This window comes from Aythya ferina, assembly GCF_964211825.1.
Source record: "Aythya ferina genome assembly, chromosome: 1".
NCBI classification, from domain to species: domain Eukaryota; kingdom Metazoa; phylum Chordata; class Aves; order Anseriformes; family Anatidae; genus Aythya; species Aythya ferina.
Genome location: NC_140296.1, coordinates 191,569,543 through 191,587,084, shown reverse-complemented (window position 1 = coordinate 191,587,084; position 17,542 = coordinate 191,569,543). Strand labels below are relative to the sequence as shown.

At 46.5% G+C, this 17,542-nt stretch overlaps 1 protein-coding gene across 1 annotated transcript in view; it reads left to right on the top strand.

Annotated features, from left to right (window-relative positions):
• ABCD2 (ATP binding cassette subfamily D member 2) overlaps window positions 1-4,239 on the top strand; it is a 46,334-nt gene extending 42,095 nt beyond the window's left edge. The window contains exon 10 of the mRNA XM_084525943.1: window positions 254-4,239. Within this exon, the coding sequence (XP_084382069.1) occupies window positions 254-464 (211 nt within the window). The 3' untranslated portion in view covers window positions 465-4,239. The remainder of the gene's footprint in view (window positions 1-253) is intronic.
• Window positions 4,240-17,542: the final 13,303 nt, after the last annotated feature.

Here is a 17,542-nt window from a genome sequence, read left to right as displayed (position 1 = left end):
TTAGATATCTGTAATGTCACTGGAGGTGAAGGCCTAGGGAAGTCCTGGTGACAGGCTTTGAAATACCCAAACCCCTTATAGGAGAGCACCCTGGGTTTATGAGTCACTGAAAAGCTTGTGGAAGTCTTACCAGTGATCCAGGACTGGACAACACTCATCTTCCTGAGAGACACCACTGAAAACAGACACAGACACCCAAACTGCATGCAAAAACGTGTGTGCAAAATTACTGATGTTCTGATTTCTGACGCAGGAAGTACCACAGTCACTTGCTGCAGTTTGATGGACAAGGAGGCTGGCGCTTTGAGCAGCTGAACACGGCCGTCCGTCTGTCGCTGAGTGAGGAGAAACAGAGACTGGAGTCCCAGCTTGCAGGAATTCCCAAAATGCAGCAGAGACTGAACGAACTGTGTAAAATGCTGGGAGAAGACTCAGTGCTTAAAAAAATGGACAAAGAGGAATAAATAATTTATGTTTTATGTTTTTAAAAGTATTTTTTTAGTTAAAAGCATTACAAGTTCAGACATTATCCTTTGCATGCATTGTGCTAGAGGCTTAGAGCATAGAGAAACACAGCCAGCAAAAAATAATGCTCTGAATGCTACGTAAGACTTCAGCATTTTAGTATTAAGGAAGAACGCGGTGGAACTGTGAAAAGAAAATAAGCAAGTGCACAGAGTATGAGATTAGTCCTCGCAGCTTATGTTAATTCCTAGTGAAAGCTCAATTCTCTGCAAAGAGCTACCAACATTCTTAGGTCTTGTAGGTGAGTTTTGGCCTGAGACCTGGCCTGCAGAATGTGCTCTTGTACCAGGTCACTGTGTGCGTATGATATGCCTGCTACACAGGGCGAACCTGGCATGAAGCTCAGGCATGGAGCACGGCAGAGGCAGCTTCTGGGTGAGTGCATGCAAAAGTCTCACTTGGGTATAAGAAGCATTCTTTCAGCCCGTGTAAAACAAAACTCCTGTTCTACTACTGAGTCGCATACACACCTTTACCCGCGTTTCCGTAGGAAATAACGTAAGAGGCTGACCAGAAGGTGATTGTCTGAGCAACTGACTGCCCTTGTGACAAGGGAAAGAGGGATGGAGCTGAATATGTAACATACAGGTGCTGTACTTGATGCTGTTGTGCACAGCTTCGGAGGCTCTTTGCCCTTGGTGATGCATCAGATCCTTCGGGGAATTATTTGTATCCTGTTCATAACCTCTCGGGGAGGGGATGTAGCACTGAGCCTGGCATCAGGAGACTTTGTTTGGCTTGACTAAGTCTTTCGTCTGCTTCAGGGGCCTGATCCAGCCACTGGAACTCTGACCCAGCTCCTCTGTTGGTAAAATCGCAGCATAGACACTGAGACACTTTGTGATGGGAAGGACTGCAGGAGAGGAGAACGGTGGCTTCTAACCCTACACTGAATTCTCAGGCATGCCACTTAAAACGCTCGGCACTTACAAAGGGCTGTGAAAAGCTAGAACATTTTATAACCACTAATTGCTGCCTGCCATGTTTTGTTAGAGTGGGTGAGCACCGTGCTCCCTGTGGGCAAGCAAGAGAGCACAGCGGTTACAGCTCTGCTTCCAGGTTTGCTCCCAGGTTGTGCCAGCTACTGCGGTGTCCCCGGTCAGTCGGGAGGGCTCTGAACTGAAACTCCCTGAGACCTCAGAGCTGGCCTGAGTGCCTTGCTGGAGGCCAAACTCAGTGAACTAGAAATAAAGATAGGAGAGCAGGAGCCACATCTCAGAGTAGGCTGTCTTCCTTCTCACTGTGCGTGCTAGACTTGCTGCTTTGGCTGTTCCCCTGTGGCTCTTGCACCAGAACCTGGAATAAGTCTGGTCTCTGTCCTGCTCCTCCGGAGTCTGTGGCTTGAATGCAACCCTGTACTTGTTCTGGTGACAGCTCTCATTAGTTTTCTCTGCAGAGTGCCCTAGGACATCTCACTGACACGGAAAGGAGTGCTCCTGGGAACCTCTGAAAGGGATGAGGAATTAAGGTTCAAATAATAAGGTGTTGTGCTGCAAAGTACAGGTGAAGCACAAAGCACAGGTCAGCGGTGTGGTGGATGACTTGTGCGTGCGTTTTAATCTGCGAGTGTCTCTGCTTGTCCCTCCCCCTGAAGGCTAGCTTTCCTCCCTCTCATCTTCAAAGACAAATTTGTAACTGCTGAGGAAAGAAGTCAGCCAAGAATCTGTTCATGAAGATGACTGATGATTTTAAGCCCTGCGTGTTTCTGAGTTATGTTTCTCGCATCAGGTGTGCGCTGTGTGCCTGCCCTTGCCTTTGTGCATACCTTTGTGCTAGCACAACCCGGCCACAAAACCACTTCTCCAAAAGGTCCTCCCGAAGCAGGAGCTGAGGTGGAGGAAGGGGAACGACTGTTATGCACTTTACTGTGTGGCTGGGAGCTAAAGCAGGGTTGTCCCGTCCCCAAATGAGGAGGACACTGAGGAGCACCGAACGATCGGCCTGGTTGGGCGTAGCTCCCAGTTACAGCTCCCAGCCCCCCACCGAAGCTCAGCACCACGGCACTTGACTGCTTGGGAGCTGTTACTGGTGAGCACAGCACCCCAAAATCTGCTTTATCGCCTCGCAGAGATCCAGCTGCCATCTGTTCTGGCCCAACAAAAACAAAACAAAAACTTCTGAGGGCACTGCTTAGAAGGAGAAAGTTTTTGTTGGTGGTGGTGTTTGTTTTTTAATGAAGTTCTGCATAAAATGTACATCATGACTGATGAAATTTTAATGGAAACTGGAATTGCACTAGAATCAATGTGATAGTATTTTGCTTTGAGTTTGCTATGTGTTTTTTGGATCCAGTGATAGACTTGGCCATCCCCATTCAGTAATAGGGTGTAAAATAACCCAGCGTCCCGCTCTGCTGTTTGCAGGCATGAAAAGAACATGAGAGTGCTGATAGGAAAATAAAACCCTTCCCTAAATAGGATTTGCCTGAGTAATACCAAGCCAGTTTTAGAAGGATTTTCCGTGCCGGTGATTCATTCTTCTTAAAGTCAGTTTCGTGGTTTGAAGAGAAGCTGCCCTGGAGATTTGCTCTGCAAACGTCTGGCTTGTTCCAAATGCTGATTGAGACAGGAGCCTCTGGTTCCGTTTCTAGAGAGTTTTGCCTCTGGTGTGATCGAGGGCAGCTCACTTTGTGCTGCTTTGGACATGGCCAGGGAAGCAAGAGCAGACGTGCAGGCTCCCCGCTCAGGGAATTGCTCAGGTTGATGCTCTTCTGCAGCCAGCATCAAGGGAGCATGGGGCTGTTGCAGTGCTCCCAGAGAGGGCCAGAGCAGGGCAGGATGCCTCGGTGGAATCCTTTTTCTTGGTACAAGGAGAGTTAGCCATCAGTGTCCATTCTCTTTCTGGCTTCCAGGAGCTGTGGCTCCCTGGGAAGCCAAGGAGGCGACATCGTGGCTCTCCTAAATGGTGCATCTAGCAGGAGCTAGGCAGATCCCACTCTCAGTATGGATGTGGCATAGTGTTGGGTGTCTGCAGCCTCCCGGGGCAGCCTCTCATGCCCCAGCACTCAGGGCAGACTGGGCTTGGCTGGGTCTGCATCCTAAAGAAGTAAGGCATTGAGCAAAACTCACACCAGTCTCAATCACGGAGTAACCATACAATAAAAATATTAAATATCCACATCAGCTCGTGCAGATAATGCTGGGATTTTTTTTTTTTTTTCTAGAGTTTTCAAAATGGAAGCAAGCATTTTCTGTATGTGGGATTTCAGTATTTTAACCTAGGAAAAGTTTGTTTTTCTCTTAGTTTTGGGACCAGACTATTTTGTGTTTTAGATTCGGAAGCCCTCCTTCTGCAGGAGTCGAAAAACGTAAGAATCTTGAAAGGATTTTTTTAAAACCAGTGGGATCTGTGTTTAAGTGAGGAATGAAGGACTGGGTATTCGATGGTGTACGTTTAGGGAAAACTGCAATAAAAATGATATCCTAAAGCAAACGAACAAACACGTCCACAGGCCCCTCAGTATGTCAGAATTGTCATAATGCATGTCAAAGCCAAGTTTATGAGCCTATGATCAGATTTCAGTCGTATATGGAGTGAAATCACCCTACTGAGTCGTTCATACAGCTTGAGAGAACTGAACTGCTAATTGAATGTGTCTTTGTTTCGTTTCTGTTTGATATTAATGCCTTTTTGAGAGCAGACAATTTATAAAGCAATAAATTATGCTTTCCAGTTGTAATTTATTCCAACTTCAAATAAAACAAGTTGCATTTACTTTGCCTTTGCAGTTTACCTTACGAATCGTGCATGGAGCAGCCGAGGCCCATGCGAGAGCTGTGCCGGTGCGCTCCGGGGACCCCTTCCCGTGCCTTGTTCCTGTGACGGGGTTGGGAACCAAGGGGTAGGTGTTGTGTCCACCCACGAGCTGGCTTGGGTCCAGCCAAGTCAGAGAGCACTGACAGAGCAAAGTCCAGGGCGTGAGCCATGAGAAATGCACATTTTTGGGGTTCTGGGGGGTTGTAGGACCACACTAGGGCTCATCACAGCACGAGGAGACAGGCTGGACTGCGGTGGGAGGTGATGCTGCACGTGGCTTTCATGGTTTTTTTGGAAGATGCGTTGGATTTTGTTCCTTGGAGAGCGTCCCCGCTTCGTGGGCAGGCCAGCAGAGAGCTGGCACCATGTGCTGGCTGAGTAGAGGTGTTCAAAGGCCTGGTACAGCTGAAAATTCCTGGTCAGTGGGGAATATCTGGAAGAACACCTCACAGGGCCTAACTTCTGATTAGGGCTCATTCTGCGGCACCTGCTTTGTGCGTTTGAAATTAGTGCCTTTAACCCCATGTAAATGAGGCCGTCTATGACAGGGCAGCAGTGAAGTGTAAGAAACACTGCACCCACCCAGTGCAAGTTTGGTCTGCATGAAGAATCTGTTTTTAAAGAGAGTAATTAAAAAGGAGAGAGAGAGATTGTGGCCGGTGGCCGATCTGGGGCTGAGGAGCCAGCCGGGCCCCGGGCTGAGTGCCTGGTAAGAAACCAGACTGGGAGGAGGTCTGGGAAAAAACAGGCCGAGGGAACCCAAGGGCAGAGCTAGGCGAAATCCCCTGGGATTGCAATGCCCTGGTGCAGGCTGAGGCTCAGGGAGCAGAGTATGCCTTGACATGATTGAAAATCACCAGAAGAGAAGATTCGGAGCCACAAAAGCCAAGCACAGAGCTGCGGGCTCCAGGTTAAACTGGCAAGCGAGAGTAGAGCCTGCTATTAGGGAAGGAGAAGAGGAAAGCACTGGACTACCTTGGAGTTTGCAAGCACTCCATGGGGAGGACACACGGTCAGGAGCACAGGATGCTGAAGCACAGCAAGATCTGGGACTCCAAAAGCCAGCAGGACTTTCGTTATGCTGAGGTCCGAATGTGAGTGTAAGTTTTTGAGTGCAAGTCTCCACCGTGTCGCTAAACTTGTCACGAAGAAGAGTCCGAAGTGAGAGAAGGTGGCGGGGGAAAAGTCCCCAAAGAATTTTCTCTGTTGGATAATTTCATGTTGACTGTGCAGCTTCAACTTCTTAGCATCAAAATGAAAAAATCAGTAAAAACAAGGCTTTTTAACATCTTTCAGAAGTTTACTCTTCTAAAGTGAGAGATCATTTGCAAACTAAAAATGTTGCTTAATTGCCTGGGAGGTTGGGTGTTGATTGCTTTGTGTTTTGTTTTGTTTTTTTTTGCTTTGCCTTTTTTTTCCTCCTTATTTTCTCTGTTTTTACAGGGGATAAAGGGAATAATTAAACCTACTTTGGGTAGGTTTCTTGGTGTCTGTTCATTAAATAATCCTAAACTGGAGAAGAAGGGATTTGGAAAAGATGGAGATGCCACATATCTGCTGTCATCAAACATACAGGGACAGGCTGGCCCTGTCAGCATTTGTAGGATAACACAGGTATCAAGAGAGACAAAAACACTCATTTATTTTTTGATTTTAGTATGAAAATTGTAAAAAAAATAATAATAATAAAAAAATAATGTAAAAATAGTAAAGTTTAGTTAGATAGAAATGTCTTTGAAATGAAGTTTTATATTTGCTCCGTTGTAGAGCCAGATTTCAAGTAGATCAGATTCATAATGATTTTGCTAAAAATTTGGGTCTTTGGAAACAGAAATCATTTTCACTATAATTGACACCATAATTTTCATGCAAATCCAACCTATTTCACATTGAAATAACAAAAAAAAATCACATTCACTAATCCTCCAATATCTTCTCCTTTTATCTCAAACTTTTTCTCCTCATCTATAGCCATGAAGTGCCATAAATACGTTGGGTTTATTAGAGACCTCTCTCTCAGCTGCTGTGTTTCTGTGTCAGAAGATTTGGAGATCTCTCTCTTTATTATATGGGTTTCACTGAGTTTTCCCTGCCCACCCTCCCTGCCCACTTTCCATCCCCTGCTCTTGCTTTGTTTCGAGCCAGCCCGGAGCTGGTGCCCTCCATGCAGGAGGCAACAAATGCAACAGCCGGAGGTGAGAAAGCTTTGCGAGGTGCCCGCTCATAATAAGACATCCTTGCACTGAGCAAACTCTTCCCAGTATCAGTTTCTGCATGCGATGCCAGGGTGTTATAAAAGCTGTGGAGCTCATCCTCACGAAGCACAACCAATCCTCTCCTAATCCTAGCAAGGGCTCATCAAAAGCATGCAACTGCTTTTCATAACGTGCTTCAGAGTATTGTTAGGTAACGCGTAAACATAAGCAGCTCTTAAATAATTACAGGTCTTCAACCAAAACTCCATTTATATTTTGGATGAAATGGTAGCCACGGAAGCAGAATTATGAAAATCCCCATTTCCTAGCATGCGAGGAGGAGCAGTCCCAGCCTCTTGCCAGCTTGCTCAGACTCCTGTGCTGTAATCATGGTGCAGAGCTCCAGCCCGGCCTCATCTCTAATCTTCACTTGTGTATGTGCCATGCGGCTGATTACTGAGCATCAGAGGAGAAGGGCGCTGTTTATTAGACATTTGACACATGTTATTATGGGTGGGAAAAAAAAGAAAAAAGTTATTAACGCATTTCATGAAGAGATGAAAGCCGAGGCGAGGTTTGCCTTCCTGGGAGGACGGCTGTGCTTCCTTTGTGCAGGCTCACTTCCAGGGACTTCTGAAGGAAAGGTGAATTCCTCCTTCGAGTCACTGGCTAAAAAGTGCTTCTGTCTGAGACAGGTTTTAATTAACAGCCAGGGAAAAAAAAAAAAAAAAAAAAAAAAAAACAACTAGTGGCATCGTCAATTTTAAAGGTATTCAGAAATCACAGGATCGCAGAACTGCAGGGTTGGAAGGGACCTCCAGAGATCATCGGGTCCAGCCTCCCTGCCAAAGCAGGTTCCCTAGAGCAGGCTGCCCAGGTAGGCATCCAGACAGGCCTTGAATAGCTCCAAAGGAGACTCCAAAATGCCTCCTTCTCAAAAATGAGCCTGCTAAATGTTCCTTTGAACCACCCTGGGCTCTCTTGGCTGTGCCGTGGCTCTGGGGTACAGAGGAGGCAGCTGTGGTGCTGAGGGGGCACCGCCGAAGCGCCTGCACCTGTGAAATCAGAGGTTACAGCACCAGCACGGCCTCCTCCTCCAACCCAGGCTTATTTCATATGAATTAATCTTCTCCTTCTCAGCTTCAACTCCTGGTCTGCCTATCAGAGTCCCCAATCAAGGCTGGGATTTCCCAGGGCACATCACAGACAAACCCCATCAGGTGGGCCAGGCGTGCTCCTGCCTAGGCCACGCTTCGGGGGCGCCTCGTCCAAGGCCTGCTCAGTGTGTCATGAAGGGCAAGGCCGTGTTCAAAGCATGTGGTTTTTGCCAGCACCATGTCTGAAGATGTGAGTTTACTTTGCCACTTCAGAGCCTTACAAAAGGCGTAAAGGAGGCTCAGAAGCTGGAAGCTGCAGCGACACAAATTTGGGCCAGGATGAAGCCGGGGCAGGCTTTGCTTCAGATGGGTGCTGGGTACAGCAGGAGGGGCCTGCCCGGAGCAGGGCGCTGCTCGGTGGCATCTGTGGCTCCTGTCATGCGGTGCCAAAACAGCCCCTCCTGGCCTACCAGTAGGTACAGCAAGGGGAGCAGCCACCCATGCCTTCAGGGATGGTTTGGGCAGTTCCACTGAACCAGGAGCCTGCTGGGGAGTTTGGGAGGAGCGGTCTGAAGAACAGGACCTGTGAAGGACCGAGCATCTCCAGCTCTTCTCCTGGCACAGCAAACCCCCTCCTGCCCACACTTTTCCAGCAGTCACCCAGCCACGAGTCCCACGGAATCGGCAGCCCCACAGAGGAGCTGTGCACCTCACTCCTCCACACAGATTTCGGAGCAGAGGAGGGTGCCCTTGTGGTGGGCAAGCACAGACAGACTCGAGCTGCCCTGCCCTGGCACCCAGCTGGCCCCACACATGAATGCACGTTTAGCCCACCCCAAAGAGATGACTTTTCATGCAGGACTACATTGCCCACTTCTGGGCTGCCCTAAATGTGGTGCTGGGCTGCCTCCAGAGCAGAGCTGGCTCCTGCTGTGCCAGCCTGGAGCATGGGCAGAAGACCTCTGCTGTTTGCATCAGCCTGCCCCAACATGCCTTACACTGGCCACAGTCTGGTTTTCTGCTCTAATCCCAGCTGACTGCTCTGATCTTTTCAAGGTTTTTGGAGTTCTTGTGGGTGGAGGCAGAAGAGGCATGGCCGCACGTCCTTCTAAAGAATGAGGTGTGGGCAGAAACCATTTGTGTTGTTGTGCTTGAAGTTGTCCTCATCCACGGCGTGCTTGGGTGGGGGCAAGGCACAGTTCTACAGAGACCTGTGCAGTCTCACGGTCTCTGGTTTGCTGTTTCATGGGTAATGCTAAGCCTCAGAAACACATTTTGAAAAATGCTGCTAAAACTCCAGCCCACTGGGCTTCTGGCATGAAAGAAACATGGTGCTGACGTGAAAACTACGATGAAAAGTGGAGCCCAATTCCATCCTGGAGAAGCACTGGGCATGTCAGGGGAGCTACACAAACCAAGTCAGAGTCACCCTGCATCTCCGTTCTTAAAAGGTTTCCTTAATGACGCTGATTAGATTACTAGAGAGGGACTGGCAAGAGCCCACGTTACTGCTGAGCTTGCAGACTGGTATCACGTAGCACTGCAAAGGCTTGCTCCTCAGCCAAAGACTGAAGCCAGCGGATAACCAGCGTAATTTTATTGGCAAGCATCTCCTGTAAAGTGAGGCAGTGTGCTCTGATGACGATGTATGCAACTCCTGCAACTCCTTTTGGTGTCACTGGACTAAAATTGCCATTACTTTCAGGCACAACACATAAAATGACAGCTCCGTGCATGGCCCTCAGCCTTACGAAGGCACGTAGGGGTTTGTTTTGTATGAATATAATTTTAAGTTGCTCGGCAACTCGTGGGAGTGGCTGAATATGCAATGCACCATGGCATATATAATCGGTGAGAGCTGAAGTCGAAAGTACTCACCAATCCTAAATTCCTTCCCAAATTCTTTTCCCTGTTGTTTGCCTGCTGCATTACTTAATGGGAGCAGATCTGCATCCCGATCAGCACAGCTCTGGGTAGGGCTCAGGAACCAGGGCATTTCTCAAGAGTTTCACAGCTTTATCTCTGCCAGGCTGATGTTCTGCTAGCCAAAAACTTGTCTGCCACACTTACGGAGCCTTCAGTGAAGATGACGTAAGCTTCACAGGTGTAGATGAAAGCCAAATTGATCTGGGCCTTTAGTTATTCTTTGTTGTGTAGGACTGACATGACTGATAAGCTGAAGGGGAAAAAATATTGGGAAAAAAAAATGAAACACATCTCAGTTTCCTTCTAGTTGATCCCAGCACTGAAACCGAAGCTGTCTACCTTTGCAGAAACCAGATGCAGCAGGCAGGGAAGCACTCTCACGTTGCCTAGGGCACAGCTTTGATCAGCCAACCTCAGCTTGCCTCTCACTAAGCTTTCTTCATGCACCTGATACAGGATCCCGCCGGAGATAATGAATCATGATGCATTTAAAAGAAATTAAAGGATTCGTGTCAAACTCTGCCTCTAATCCAAGCCAGCAGCTAATCCAAGGACAGCGACAACTCCGGGCGCCCGCTCATGGATGGAGCACCCCAAATTTAGGTCACTGCAATTGGAGAGGCAGAATCAATAGTCCAGGGTGCACCGCTCTCTAGCTTACGAGCTTTATTGAAGGGGAAGGAGAGCTGAAATTAATTTTTAAACAACCTGACTTGAGGGCAAAATCATCTTAATTAAATCTCATTCGCTCTTCCTCTGATCCAGCAGGCAGATGGTGTTTCCCCCCTGTACTTTGAAGAGGTTAGCCCAGAAAGACTTGCAGAGAAAACAGATCTGGGGCTGTCAGAGCTCACCTGCAGACAGGTCTCCACTGCAGGGATCACCGACACTGCCCATCTGTCCGCAGACTGATGGATTTGAAGATGACAGCCAGAAGTAGAAGGAAAAGGCTTACTAATGTTCCCAGCCCTACCCATCCATGGTGAAATAAGGGGGTCAGGTACTATGGAAAATCTTATTTTTTTTTTTTTTCACCTTATTAATAGCAGTTTGTGCTTCTTTTTATCGACTGAGTTTTGAGCACTCTCACTTACATCCAGGCTGGCTTTCTGGAGAGGAGAGGTGCTGGGGAAGGTGCCTGGGATGGGGGAGCTGGCACACAGCGATGGCAATGTGTGCCCACCTCACCATGCTCCACGTGGCTCTGCCTCTGGTTCGTATTTTCAGGCTTTACAGTCTGGAAGTGAACCTAGAAATACATCTATTAAATAAATAAATAAATAAATAAATCAGTGCCAGTTTCTCCTTTTTATGTACTTCCACAGAACTAGAATTCCAGGAAAAATATCCAACTGTTACGAGATTTGTGATTAAAAAGGGGTGAGGATTGGCTCTGCTGAGGGAACATCTCAGCCCTCCACCCTTTCAGCCCAGTGAAGGATCAGGGCAGAGGCCAGCGGTGGTAGCCTGGTGTCTTGTAGGGTTTCTGGGCAAGGACACCCCAACAATTCACCCTGTCTCTCTGCTAGAGTCCTCTGCCATGGTGGAAACAGCTGGGAAAGGAGAAATGTGTGAGTCCTGATTTCATGCTGGTGAGGTTAAGGGAGCAGAGGCTGCAAGGGGAGCAGAGGAGAGGGAAGAAAGCAAAGCGGAGGAAAGGGAAAAGCAAAGAAGGGAAGCCAGGGAATGCTTCCCCTCTGGGGGCAGCAGCAACTTGCTTTTGAAGGCCAGAAGCAGTGCGTCTTTGAAGTCTGTTTCAAGCTGAGCACAGAAGAGCTCCGAGGGTGTTCACATAACAGAGCTGCCTGGCAGTATTTCCGGGGCTTGCGCAAGGGCTGCCATGAAGTCAACCAAGAATGAGATTAAGGAGCCGCTCCCCAGCTCGCAGAGGTGAGACTGCCAGCCAGGGACCCACTCCCTAACCAGCCGCCAGGGTGAGGTGGAAAACCACTCCTCCAGCTGCAGGGACACCGTGCTTCCAGCCCGCAGGGAGCCTGCACCTCTTGGGAATCGTTAGAGCATGGCTGGGTTCAAGACCACGGAGTGCTCATCAGCATTGCTTGGGCCAAAGATGGTTCAAATGCTTCTTTTTGAACCCATTTGTAGAGCATCTTTAACCCCTGGTCCTTATGGGACACCAACACCTCCAGGAACCACATTGGACTCTGACCATGGGAATGCTGTTCTGATGTGCCTCGGTCATGCTCCCAGCACCCTCGCATCATGTGAGAAGACAAGGCCTTGTTCCAGGCCAACCACATGGCTTCAGACACAGAATCCCAGAATCCCCAAATCCCAGAATCCCCAAATCCCATAATTCTATAATCCCAGACCAACTGAGGCTGGCAGGGCCCTCTGGAGCCAGCTGCTCCAACCCCTGCCCAAGCAGGGACACCCAGAGCAGACTGCCCAGGACCACATCCAGGCGGCTTCTGAAGATCCCCAAGAAGACCCCACAGCCTCTGTGAGCAACCAGTCATGAGCACAATGAGTGTATAGGGCATGGGGACCATCTGCAAGAGCCACCCGCAGCAGCCATCTCCCCTTTGCCTGAGGAGGAGGCTCTGTCCCCAGAGCAGGAGAGCAGCCAAACTAACTGGCTGCTGTGTGGGTGAGACACAAAGAGGTGTGTAAAGGCTGGTGGACTGCCAACTAGCTCGCGCTGATGTGAAATTACTCTTTATTTCCACCGTAATAAAGACTTTTGAGAGCTATTGTTGTGCCTCATGAGGACGCAGCAGCGCTCAGCATTGCCAGCGGTGAGTTAGACCTGTGTAAACCTTTAGCAATGGCCTCAGTGGCTGTGAAATGTGTCCTGAACACGATGGCAAGACGGGAAAGTTCCTAAACTGCAGTCTGGGAAATACACAGTTAAAGTTTTTTTGGTGCCTGTGTCTTTTTGGCATAGTCTGCCCCACGCATCCAGGAGGAACAGTCAGAAACGGGACAAGGGGATAAACGAGCCTGTGGTGTGACTGTTGGGACATGCTGTGTGTACCGTGTCAGTAAGTGCTGAAAATATCTTTCAGAGCTGTGCTGTCACACATGCTACAGCCAGCGGGTGGTGAGACTTATGGGATGTGATGAAATGTTTTCCTGGGTGTCCTGACACAGAGGTGTTTCGATGCCATTTCCCTGGTGATCCAAAACCTGTTTCTTCTTGCTTCAAAACGAGGTGCTGCTTGCTGAGGACATCTTACATCATCTGTTTCCAATGACAGTGTTCAGATACTCAGGTGAAGAGGAATGTGGCAAGATTTCAGATTTGCTAACACCCCACCTCAAAAATCTCTGCTGGAATATAGTGATATTTTTGCAAAACAACAAATATTGGATATTTTTATCTTTGTATTTTTCATTTCTGAGCCTTGAGGATATGGCTAATCTAAATTTTCCTGTTTTCATTGTGAGCATGAGTGTGGGTTACTTTCCTTTCAAAAAATGCTGAATGGTTTTACTCCTGCATAATTCAGAGCTGGAGCTTTATGCAGAACATCAGATCTTTGCCTTTCCTAATAACATTACAGCAATAGTGACACTGATGTTTCATAAAATGAGAAAAGAATTTCTTTTATCTCTGTCTATATCATATAACAGCAACGAGAAAAAAAGATTAGGCATGTATATATGTATTTTCTTTTATGTGTATATCTTTGAACTGAGCCAAGCCTGGAAAATTTCAGTCCTCCCAGAAGAGATTTCTCAAGATTTTGTTAGCAACTAAAAAGGGGGTTGCAGCATAGTATATAAATCATTGTACATAAATCATTTTTGGTACCCAAAAATTAATTTATAAAACATGTTGGGCAACAAAAGGTAGCTCAGTATGTAAAGATAGTAACACAGATTAAAGTTCAGGTTCATTTGAAAGAATACAATCCATGGGTTAAAAGAAAGGCTGTCAGTAGTAGTTCAGTTAGAAAATATACAGGAAGGCCAGACCACATAGTGGAGCATCCTGGAAAAATACATGTGGTTATGCTAAAGATTGAAGGGTGAGCTGGGTAGTGGTGAATAATACCGAGGTATATTGCTCTGTACCTGGGTTCTGGGTCTATGTGCCCTAGGTACAATTCTTTGACTAGTTTTGTTGCCTCCTAGCTTAGAGGTTAGACAGAAAAGGCTGTACAAAGGCTTTCGTGGTGAATGCTGTCATTCTGATGAAACGGCCCCCTTGGCCGAGATGAGGCAGGAACAGCCCTCTAAGTGGAAGGCAATAATGCCTCAACCCCTCTGCTTTCACCCAGCCTCAGAGCAAGGTCTCTGTGGCTCTTGGGAGGGTTTGCTGAGTGCATGAGGTGCTGCACTGGGTCTGCCTGGTGTCTGAGGAGTTCAGATGGAGTGTGAACAGACACCCACAGTGGACAATTACATCAAAATTTCCCTATAGTGTAAGTTTCCCATAATGCCAGCTGTTCACTATCAATCTTGGACCTTGGTATGTGTACGGTTTATTTATCATTGCCAGTTATCACTTTGCACTGCAAAGTACAGGCCGCTAAGCTGCTTGCCCAACCCATCAGGAGTACCATGCCCAGGGATGTAGGAAGACCTCATTTTCTTCTGAATTTTCTTCTGAATTTGCTCTGAGGGATATTTTACCTCAGGATATATTTCTAGGCCTCTGTGTCCATCATACCCTTCAGCATGGGGAGGCAGGACTTTGTCCCATGGTTCAGCAAGCAGCAAAATGTGGTCACAGGTTTTCTAGATAGATTAATTCAGAGCCTAAGCACTAATTTAAGGCCTTCAATCTGGAAACCTTAACTCCAGCAGTGAAAGGTATTGGAATTGAAATCAATGTAGAAATGTTCTCCATGGAGCCCCAGGGCTTCTTCCTGTCCTGCCCCCATCTACCACCCAAGCAAACATCTACATAGATAGCTGCTTTGATATCCCACAGTTTGCTTTGTCAGCAAGAAGCACAAATAGCGAGAGGTTCTCAGACAAATTTCTACATCTTTGTTGTGTTATCCTACCTGGGAAATTAGACCAAGTAGGTCTATGCAGAAATAAAGTGGAAGACTAAATGTTATTTCTGTATATAATAATCATGTAATAAATACGAGTATAATAGTGGTATTATACTAATAACAGTATAATAGTAAATAATAAATGGTAAAAATAATAGTAATGTAATAATGTAATAGCAATAATAGTAATATAATAATAGTAATATAACAATAGTTATATAATAATAGTAAATAATAAATAGTAAAAAAATATTCATAATGTAAAAAAATACTCTTTCTTACTATCCAATGATCATAAGTTTTGCTATATTTTGGCTTGAGCACCAGCACTGATTTGCAGGCAGGTGGGCTCGGTGGCTGTCTCCCAGAGTGCTCTGATGTGGAGCATTTCAGCCAGCCTAAGATTTGATATTTAATTTAGAGTTTGAAGGCAGCAGCACTTTAAAATCACCTTGCATGTTGAACCTCTAGGATGCCTTCCTGAAGAATGAATGAAAGGCTTCTGCAACAGGATAGTCTGAGGCCTAAACTGAAATCCAGAAATGGCTCAAAGTCTGCAAGGTGGGTACTTTTCCCTGCCCAAGCATGAGAAGAAGGATTTATCAGACGTTTGTTAAAAATGCTTGACAGCAAGTATCTGTATCACTTTAATACTGTTCTAATGGGTGAGCTTAATGTTTCTGTGTTTGCTACAAAGAGGGACAAGGGTTAGTTAATTAAAGAGCTAGCAATGGCACCAGAGGTACAATACAGCACTTGGAGAAGTTTTTAAACAAGCCAGTTTTCTGCACAGGCCTCCCAGACTGCGTGTTTGAAGCTGTGCTTGGGAAAGTGCCCTTCTCCAGCCATTGCTCAAGCCAATGGGAACCAGCTTGTTCGAGGTGCGGTTGCACACACCCTGTTCTGCTGTATAATTCATGGTAATTATATGCTAGCTGGAAACACAGAACAAAACCAGGGCTAGAGACAGATAGACAGTCTGGGAGAAAAAAAAAAAAAAAAAAAAAAAAAGGAAAGGAAAGAAAAACACCTTTGGTCTGTGACAGTTTTAAATGGTTGTCGCTCGTTTCCTCCTGCAGCAGCAATCACAGCCGGACTCCTGTTCCTTGCCTGCAGCTGGCCTCACCCTTGCTGAACTTTCCTGAGAGTGGGCACGGTGTCAAGGTGTGGGAAAAGGAAGGTCTCCCAGGGAACCCAACCATCCCAAACTGCATTAACGCAGCCGTATTCATACAAGAGGTGGGAGTCTGCTTCCCCAGACCCCGGCAGTGCCTCTGCTTTTCCAGACCAGCCACCAGGCAGAGCTGGGCAGGGCTCACTCCCTCACGGTGCTGCTGTAAAGGCAGCCCAGGCCCATTTGGGTTGGTGGCTTTGGCTTCCTTTTGGACCAAAAGCCCCACTGCCAGGCTGGAGGGCAGCACAGCAAGCCCTCGGTGCCAGCAGGGATCTCACCTGCTTCTGGCTACACGCTCTGCTTCCTGCAGGAGGCCATAAAGCTGACCTTTATGCAGCTGCCAGTCTCTTATTGCCCCTGGTTTAGTCATAGTGGAGCGTAAATTTGCTTTGAATTGCTGGTTTGGGTTTTATTTCGTGGGAGTTTGTTTGATTCCTAAGGAGCGAAAGCATGAACTCATAACTCTCCCAAATAGAAGTATACAGGCTATTTAATTTGGTGTAGCTGCAATACAGTGTTTTTAACAATTAGTCCCTACTAATTAGCTAATTACACTGTCACTGGTGCAGCTATGAATAGATGTTAAATCTATTGCTTAGCACCATAACAGAATCAAACCCACATGCAATGAGATAACGCTCCCTGCAGACACTCCCAATTTCCCCACGGTCGTTACTACAGGAAAGAGGCAAAAGGAAAGCCAGCCTTTGCCAATTTATTTTGTACCGTGACATCACGTTGACATCATATCCCTTACCAAGCCCCGGTGATACCCACCAGTGATCCGCAGGCATCAGTGCAGCCTCAGCCACAGCAGTCAGTGTGTTTTGGGCACACTGAGGGCAGAAGCTGTACAGGATTTTTCCTCCTTCCACACAAAGTGCCCAAGACCTGCCCAGTAGGATGGGGAACCAGCATGGTTACAGATGTCCCGAATCAGTTTGTTGTTTTTTTTTTTGGCAACCCGCACCTTGATGTCCCATGCAGAAAGCAGGAGCTGAGCATGATCTGGCCGCAGACCATCATTATTTCATAATTACCCAGACTTTGTACCACCCTTATTCAGCAGCCGGTGCCTGTATCCAATTACACATACTGACACAGGCAAATTCTGCTGTCACTTCTTCGGAAGGGCATAAATATGTAAGAATAAATCAAGGTTCCATTCATTAAAATTAAAAATAAAATATGAAGAGAAACTTCCTTTTCACGCAAAGAAAAACATCCCAAACAAGCAACCTGAAATTTTAGAAAGAAAAATCCTGTTCCAAGTAAGAAACGACCATAAGTGATATCTGTGGGTACAATGTGGCAGAAATAGCTGCAGGTAACATCAATCATTTATTTTCAGGTGAAGAATATACTTTGCAAAGGCTGCCTGATAGGGTGAAAATGAGAAGGATTATAAAACAAATAAAAATCTCTCTGGACAAACTGTGTTTGGCAAATCAAAGGATGTGGAAGAAATTTGAATAGCTAAGTTTCATCATCTTTCAGCTGAAATGAATGGTGCAATGTTGAATAATTTAAAAAGGAGAAGAAATAATTCCATTGTTAGATAAATTGAATCTAGCCATGGTAGCATTGCTCCTGAAGATCGCTTAGGAAACTCACCAATTTAAATGGAATAAGACTTTTAAATGACATTTTACTATAGACGTCTTCATGTAAATCAGCCCACATAACCAATGCTACATGTATCTTCAAGTCTGGAGCTATTTAAATAATGAATAACGATAGCTGATGCGGAATCATTCTGAGTTGATTTACCTGTTTCTTCCCTTCTTCTGAAATTTTAATTACTTTGTGACAGAAAAGCTGGAGCCGTGAGACAAAATGGAAGGTTTTCAAGACTGAAAATACGAGTACAAACATTGTGTGGGTTAATAACCCAAA